This window comes from Ascidiella aspersa, chromosome 9 (assembly GCF_963924565.1).
Source record: "Ascidiella aspersa chromosome 9, kaAscAspe10.2, whole genome shotgun sequence".
NCBI classification, from domain to species: domain Eukaryota; kingdom Metazoa; phylum Chordata; class Ascidiacea; order Phlebobranchia; family Ascidiidae; genus Ascidiella; species Ascidiella aspersa.
The window spans coordinates 10,092,557-10,101,311 of NC_139455.1; the positions used below are offsets into that span (position 1 = coordinate 10,092,557).

The window sequence follows — 8,755 nt, forward strand, 5'->3', positions numbered from 1 at the left end:
TTACACTGAAAAGGTAAACATTTTTTTAGGAAATACCAAATTGCAATGTACCAGTTCATCTTTTGTATCTAGCTCTCTTTCCATTTCATTCCTGCTTTGGATGGTGCGCATCTCACGATCATGCAACTCTTGTTCTCGTGCAACTAAATTATCCTTATCTTCTAATGAACGATTGTGCAACTCCCGAGTCTGGTTCAATTCATTTGTAGTGTTTTCTAGCTCTTTACTAAGTCTTTCAAGTTCCTCTACGAGCATAAAAAGAGTTTTTTGGTCAAGGTAAAATATGGCATATTTATTCAATCTAGATGCTCTGTTGCAAAGGAATAAAAAACATTGTTTATTTAAGGCTGCTACTTCTATAAATTACACTTCCAGAGCTGCAACATAACAATAATTTATCTATTACAATGCAGGCACAGTTTGTTGAACTTGTTTGAAAATACTTTCACTATAAATGGTTAAAAAAACATCAGATTGAGAAAAAATATTTTGTTTTACTTTTAGTGTCAAGAACATAACTTTCTAATGACAAAAAGCAAGTTTTCAGAAAACCCAGATGTGTAAATGTACCTAACTGAGCACCATAATGTAGTTGTCAATCAAAAAATAAAAATACCGGGCATATTAATACCTTGTGAAAACCTTTCAGAAGCTTCTTTACGCTCCATGTAAGAAACAGACTTTTCATCCAGCTTGTCAACATTTCGCAAGTGATAAATAATATAAAGACGGTGGTGTGGCAAATCACATAATGGGTTGCCTTGGACAGATACAACATGAAGGTCATGTAGTCCTCGTAACCTGACCATGTCAGTTAACTAAAAAAGAAATGGATAAGTAGTTTTGCATGTTCACCTTGTCTTCCATTTTTCCACATTTTTAAAATAACAAAATCAGGTTTTAACCACTTACAGAGTTGATTGAGTTGTTAGCCAGACAAACTGTTTGGAGAGCCCTTAATTTTTTGGAGAGCCAAAGTGGTACTTTTTCTATCCGATTGTTTTCAAGATTAAGTACTTGTAGGTTTACAAGAGTCTCAATTCCTTCGATTTTTCTAAACAATTTAGAAGACAAGTTTATCTCTGTATTGCTCCTAAAAACAGTGAAGACAAAGTTTAGTTTATAAACCATAAGTCTACTGACAGTATTTTGTTTCCAGAAAGATTGAGATGTCGCAGTTTGATAAGGTGATCAATCTTTTCGATCCTTCTAATAATATTTCCACTCATATTTAAAATTGTGAGGTTTTTTAAACCCTCCATGTTTTCCATGTACTGAAATAAGCGGTAAACTGTGTTAACACTTTTTTTGGCAATGGAAAAAGTTATTGGAAAAAAGTTATAACATGCAACAGAAATTTAAGGCAATACTAGAACATGTAATCATTCAACCAATTACTTTAATCTTTTTGTCTCCAGTTAATGTGAAGTTGATCTTTTCAATATCTTCAAACTGGTCTGTTTTAGTCAACCGCTTAATCATGTCATGAGTAATATACCTCACTAGATTTTTTCCAGAACCTTTACAAAACCAATAGTGGCATGTTACAGTGGTTACATATATATAGGACCTACCCAGACATAAAATTATTTCAAAAATATTTGAAATGCATGAGAAAACCTATTTTATACAGTTGTGTACATTTACATGTGTTTTAAACTAATAAAGCATTTGATGAAATGTCTATTTACCAGAATCCTGTAGTTCTTGTGATTGGGAATTATCAGTACTTCCAAGACGAATTGGACTCATATTTTCAAAACTTCTTGTTGAATATGGACTTATTACTGGTCGCATAGGTGACAAGCTTGAAGAGCGTGACCTTTAAAAGAAAAAAATACATTATTGTGGTGGTGAATAATAAATAAATTAATATAAAACTAACTACATTTTTATATTAATTTATTTTTTATTCTGACTAGATGAAAAGTGTACCAGTTAGTTATATATTTCTAGTTTGTGTCTTGGCATTTAAGTTAAAACCTTTGGGGTGTGGAAGCTCTTGAAGTTCGACTGCTCCGCTGAGTAGCTTTAGTACCAGCAGTACGAGTAGGAGAGGGAATCCTACTACCCTTAGGTGTTGTGGAACGAGGTTGGCTTGGCATCTTGGTAATCTTTCTCATACAACACGTAATGTTAGGCAATTTTATTTTTTTAAATGTACATTTTGAAACCCAGTAATAGTCTTGTTACCACTTTCAGTCTCTATCTAAATGACAAAAAGATTTACATACATGTCAGATTGAAATGAATAATGTAACCAGGGTCTAAAAAAGGAAAACAAAGGGCCACCAAATGCCATTTTTAAAATATATAGAACCATAATATATATAGAGTGTTAAAATTACACATTGTTCACACTGAACTTAAATAAAATACCACAAAAAATATTCTGTAAATTAACATTATAATTTTTTTTACTGAAGCAATCACTCCACTTAATATTGGCACAGAATTTTTTTTAGTGCATACAAAAAAATGTCAAATTTTGTACTCTTGGCCACAGCTGTTAGTTTGTGGAAAATAGCATAAAATGTGTCCAGTCGCAAAAAGTAGATAAATTATGCTATGTATAGTGGATTTCATTAACCACAAATTTTAGAACCAACTTCATGACAGTCATGCAAATTTTATCAGTAATTTATTACAGCCGCATAAAGCAAAGAGCTCGCATAAACATGTCTGCAGTGCAGTTATTAAAGTTGCCAATCCAGTCAGTCTGCATTCTGTGGCAGGTGCACACCAGTAATTTTTTCTACACATATTTGTGTATAACATGACTGCACACCTTAAAATTTGGCACTGCACACCTGAGGTCACAGCATAAAAAAATTCAAATTGGCAATTTGTACCACATAATAGTTGGGGTCGACTATGTAGGTTCATGTAGTAGAAAAAAACACTTCATTTTGGGTTGTTTCTAGAAATTCTTTGATAAAGTAAACTCCAGCTTTGTATTCTTAACATAAACTATGTTTTTAGCCTAAAAAATGACATAACGCTACTACGCTAGTAGAAAGAATTCCATCTATGCTCCACTGTGGAAAGCATGACAAGTGCACCATCAAGTTTTTTTAACCATTTAAAAGTGCACCCTTTTTAGCCTGTGTTGCACTGGGTCACCCGTATTTTTTTGGCCGTGCACCCATGAGATCTCGTCGAAATCTGCCATACTTTCCAGACTGGTCCATGCTAGAGCTATCATGTATTCCAATCTTATTTCATATATACTTTGGCATACTACCTTACACAATAAAAGTTAAAACTACCCATCATCTGAACAACCGAAGGCGCTGGTCTAGAATCCTACCACAACGAAACACCATTTGGGTTAGGGTACAGGTTAGCGTTTGGGTTAAGGTAGGTCAAGTATTATTATTAAATTTGGAATATAATAATACTTGACCCACCCACACCCAAACGCTAACCCGCATGCTAACTCAAATTTTGTGCGTTGATTTTAGAACTGTGGTAGGATTCTAGACCAGCGCCCAACCGAATTATATAATATACCATGAAATAAATACAAATGTAAACTAATAACGGTTATTTGTCAAATTAAGTTATCAACCTGTCATGCTGCTAAAACCTTGTCTGAAAGACATGTTTATCATTTAAACCCTGTAACAGACTTTGAAACCGGCATCCGTTTATTTTGAAGTAATTAACCAGTTTTGTGTACATCCAAATCAAGCCAAACAATGGGGCATGTTACAACTAGCAACAATCTCTTCCATTCAATCCCAAATCTTTTGAAATCAACCGCGTCACATTCGTAGATACTGTTTTGGTCACGCTTCGTCGGAGAACTGAGCGTGGCGGTTTGTTGTCATGCCTCTGGTCACCTTGCGTGTAGTAAATTTGTTTTAGGCCCATATCTTAGTTTCCACTCCAGTATTACCTTTACGATTCTGTCTGTTGGTTTTAAACTTCTCTTTTTCGTTAAACAGATACTGTCATGCAGCCTGTAAAGCTAGGTTCTAGAACCAAACGTAGGCGAATTTGTTGCGACAGCCGCTCACAGCCGGGTTATAACCGTTTTGGAATTTGAAAACCTGACTGAGCCCTGTCGAACTCGTGCGCATATGTGGAACTGAAATTCGGTCCAATTACTTTTACGGAGATTGCGACAAAGCGTTTGCGAAAACGGTGAAACAATTTGCGTTCACTTGATTTAAATCGATAAAACATTCCTTTGGAATGATACATGGCAACCTTGAGCCTACATTTCAGTACTGATCGATATAATGGCATTTGTCGAGGTGATTCTGCCAAAAATAGAGGGATTGACCTAACAGCTGTACATAAACGACAACGACTTAAAAGATCGTGCAAATCTGAAAACGATCACAAAAACGAGTCCCGCAGTGCATTTACCATGCTCTGATAAAAACAAGTTTACGCGGCGCTATGAATAGTTAATTCGAAAATGTGCAGCAAAAAAACATTCCAAAAATGCGTGACATCGTATAGCTTAAGTTTATTTCACTTTGACGTGGGTAAAATAGGCAATAAACATAGTTGGGAAGACAGGGCTGAGTTTCGCCGTCTCTCCTTGATCCGCTCCTTGTTCGTAACATTTTTGTAAACCTAATTAGTCTCAAAACGATATAGTTTAAAAAAATCATTGGTAAAACCAGGGATGCGGAGTCGCTTAAAAATAACCCGAATCCGACTCCAGAGTCCGAGTCAGGCCCAAAAAATAAATCCCGAGTCCGATTCCCGAGTCCTGAATCCGCAATTTGGCGAGTCCCGAGTCCGGCCCTGCACAGCCTGTATTCCGCCAATTAACGTACCGTACCCTAACTAATAATTGCGGTTATTCTGAATAGCAATCCACTGTCATATACCTATAACTCATCCACTTATAATACATAATTGAAAAATATCCTTCATTTAGTATTCCGCCTTAAAATTTATAGTTGGCGGCCATATCAGTTTCAAAATTTTGTACTGCGCATGCCCAGTCGGACTCTGCAGCCCTGGGTAAAACACATAGCCTAAGTAGCCTACCTAGAGGTACAACGGTTGAAAGGTGACGGTAATATTCTATATGTTTTGTTATGACTTAAAAGTCGAAAAGTAAAATTTGAAATAGCCCGAATGACATTGTAGTTAGGGCTTAGGCAATAAACTTTACTAATTTCCGCAATTAGCAACCAGCATGCAGTTTTTCATGTATTGGAACAATGAAATTGTCGAACAACGAACAAAAAGATTCTTTTATTTCAAAATACCTACAAAAATGTGTTATGTATCTAATGATTAATCAGTATAAGCATTCCAATATAGTTGCAGGTCGTTGAGTTATACGTTTAGTTATAGGCCTAGTAGGCTACACAATGTTTGCGTCTGGTTAGCTACAGGTGTTTGTCATATCCAGAGACCACTTGTGTACCGCAAAATAATGCGTTTAATGATTCCATATTGCAAATTGACATCACACACTTTTAGGCCAGTGCTCTTCAACCGATGTGCATAAAAAAAATGCGCAACAAACGTATGGGGTGCACCAATACGAAAAGGTATACAAGGGTGGATCACAAACTTTTAAAGAACCATTAATATTTGACATTGAATGCTGTTTTATGACATGCAATAGTTCTCGCAAGCATCCTGCAGCCAGAATCGAAGCCTCACCGATCATCGATAGTGTGTAAAACTTTAGCAGCTCCGCTCGGTTTATTTGACTTGATGATATTAATATGCATAATGATTTTCATATCGCTTTTTACCTCAGTTTACTTTTTAGGTAAACGGGGTGCATGACTTCGTCACAACAATTTTAAGGGTTTACTAAACAAAAAAAAGATTGAAGAGCATTGGTTTAGGCTACAAAAAAGTTGCTTCCGATGCTCTTTAAAATTCAGCATGAGAACACTCACTGCCCCCCTTTTCCACAAAATATATCATTTTAATGTCTACAGGAGTTGCTTGACCTATACGTGGGTTCAGTCTTTGCATTTTATAGTAAAAACAAAAAGTCATGTTTCAATAAAACTTTAAGTATTTTTTATAATTTTTTGCACTAACCGGTGGTTGCGAGGAGTAATACTCAAATCCGGATCATCAGCAGCAAGACAATTAATATTCCGTACCGTACGGCTCTTTGGCTTTATATTTCACGTTGCCGACAATGGCAAAAATTCGCTTTGTTACATCAATTTGTTATTTTTAGACCACAGTATACACTCCGCTGTTTTACGCATACAGCTCAATATATAATTGAGTTATGTTTTTTAGGTATTTTTCTTATTTATTCGTTAAATCCGAACTAAACGATTTTACAAAGTGCGCGCAAACCACGTAGAAGACCCTCGCGCACCACCGGTGGTTTCTATAGGTCAAAGACCTTGACTCAAGGTTGACCAAAATTGGCAACATCGCGGGCCATAACATTATTTGCGTATTGTTAGCGGATAACATATATAGGCCACATGCATGCCAGGAGGCGGATCGTGGATTTTTGTTTGGTCGGGGCATGAAATGTTCAAATGACGACAATTACTGTGCAAACGTAACGGTGGAAAATACATAATCTCAAGAAACCTGCTGTAAGCAAATGTGCAAATGAAAACGAGTGTAAATGAGACAGGAAAATATAAAGCGGGCGCGTTGAGCGAAAAATAGCGTATTCGACAAAACTTTTCATTTAGAAAAAGACGTCAATCATCACGTAAAAAGGCGATTTTGGGCAAAAAGAAACCGTGTGTTGGTAAAAGTTGACCTTCGAGGTATTGTTTACGACCTGATCGTCAAGTCAAATTATAAAGACGTTAGCTCATCTAAGTTTTACACAAGGTTGTTAGCATTTTCCCCAAACTATAATTTTACCAACTTTAGGATGTAACTACAATATTGTCTTGCGTTTTGCGCTAAATTAAAATTTGTATTTTTGTTTCTCTGTTTATATACCATTGCATGCTTTCTGTTTATTAAAACTGCTCATATCAGGCAAGTAAAATAACACGCATTTGGTATAATAAATTAATTATAACTGACCCGTTCAAATTACAACAAACATATATAGGCCTAAACAATGTATTAACCCGTACCCTCTTACATCTTGTCTATGGTAACAGGCTAGTGTCTACGGGTACCAGTATAGCCTACTTACTTTTTTGGCATAACGCAATCCCATAAAGTTTTAGCATTTGCATTATGTGTAACATCAGCCATGCAGTTGTATAATTTTGGCGCATCACGCGAACTTTTTCCACGATTTTTAAGTAACGTTACAACTGTCAGGCTGTGGAATGGCAACAAGTTTGTCAAAATCTGCTTGACAAAATCTAGTATATCAAGCACTAACAATGTGCTATTATTTTGTATACCGGTACCTAATTCCTCTCCTAAATTAAAATTTACATAATTTTGACCAAATATATACCGGTACACAATTTGTTTCCGCGGTTTGCTCAATTAGGACTTCACTTCTGTATTTTTAGTTGTCTTATTAGGCTACTTATTTATAATCGACAAGCACCGAATTCCTTGTGGTTCGATATACACTTATTTGTACTTATTTCATACCTAAAGGGGCGCAATTAAGGCACTGGACAATTAGACTACACAAAATGGACGCGATAGAAAAAGGCTAAAACATACCAAAAAGTACCATGGCACCCCTTCTTTACCGGTGCGCCACGGGCTAGCGCAAGTAGAAAAACTATTACAAACTATAAAACATACAATTTTCATAATTTTTTATATTTTTGTTTGGCTTAGTCGATAATCCAAACAATTGTTTAAAGATAAAACAACTATGAGACCTATAAAACCGAACACGCAAACTTTTTAAGAAACAATTTCTTTTTTTGAGGCGGTCTAACTAAAATAGTTAGAGCTCGAGTCGCCCGCCAGGTTTTTAGAGGCTCCGCGGGCCACGAACATTGATGTTGCGGGCCACATGTGTTTGATCCTTCGGGAAAATTAGGTATCAAGTCCCCATCAATTTGGGACAGCTACTTTAGTTGTAGTTATTTTTCCTAACACAAAAATGTTATGAAAAATTTGTGTCGTATCGTTGGAACACGTAACTGAATGCAAATTTAATCCTGGTAATTAGTGCAGTCAAATAAATATTTTTTCCAACTAAGTCGATCTTATTACAACATATGTTTGTTTAAATTAAATATATATATATCTACTGGGTTAAAGTTAATATATAGATACTGCATTAGTAATTTTTTTGCGTTAACGTAAATGAATCACATTTAAAAACGTTACACATATGATCGTATAGCGCTACAGTTACAAGGATAAATGGTATCCCTTATTGTTGACTATAGTGGTAAGTGCAAAGACTGCAATGTACTGTCATTGTAATGTATTTTTTCATTTGAACCCGAAAGATTTATGTTACGACCGCAAAAGACAAATTTCAGTTGTTTATGAATCTTGACAGTTTATGTCGTTTCGTTGCCTTCATGCTACCCAATGCTTTACCTTAAAATTACACGTGTAATAGTTAAGTTGGCGCTGGTCTAGAATCCTACCTTAACGAACATTATTTTGGCTTAGTTGTGGGTTTGGGTAGGTAAACCAATATTAACAAATTATTCCACTGGACTAAGACTTTTTGCGTTGCATATATAACGTTTATGCTCAATGGAATTGTTTGTTTGTCGTCACTGTCATACCTTTTAAAACTTGATTAAGAAAAACTTCTGTTTTTCTGCTGTGAGTAGGGATGTTTAAAGGAAAATGTCGGATCTTTTGATTCAAATCCAAATTTAATTTTTAAAATTGTTAC

General features: G+C 35.6%; 1 protein-coding gene across 1 annotated transcript in view; it reads right to left on the bottom strand.

Moving 5' to 3' along the window:
* LOC146132920 (centriolin-like) overlaps window positions 1-2,196 on the bottom strand; it is a 29,527-nt gene extending 27,331 nt beyond the window's left edge. The window contains exons 1-7 of the mRNA XM_083396427.1: window positions 1,984-2,196; window positions 1,692-1,822; window positions 1,399-1,520; window positions 1,144-1,274; window positions 913-1,054; window positions 632-818; window positions 52-245 (exon numbers count right to left, since the gene is read on the bottom strand). Coding sequence (XP_083252553.1) covers window positions 52-245; window positions 632-818; window positions 913-1,054; window positions 1,144-1,274; window positions 1,399-1,520; window positions 1,692-1,822; window positions 1,984-2,123 — 1,047 coding nt within the window. The 5' untranslated portion in view covers window positions 2,124-2,196. The remainder of the gene's footprint in view (window positions 1-51; window positions 246-631; window positions 819-912; window positions 1,055-1,143; window positions 1,275-1,398; window positions 1,521-1,691; window positions 1,823-1,983) is intronic.
* Between the last annotated feature and the right edge of the window lie 6,559 nt (window positions 2,197-8,755).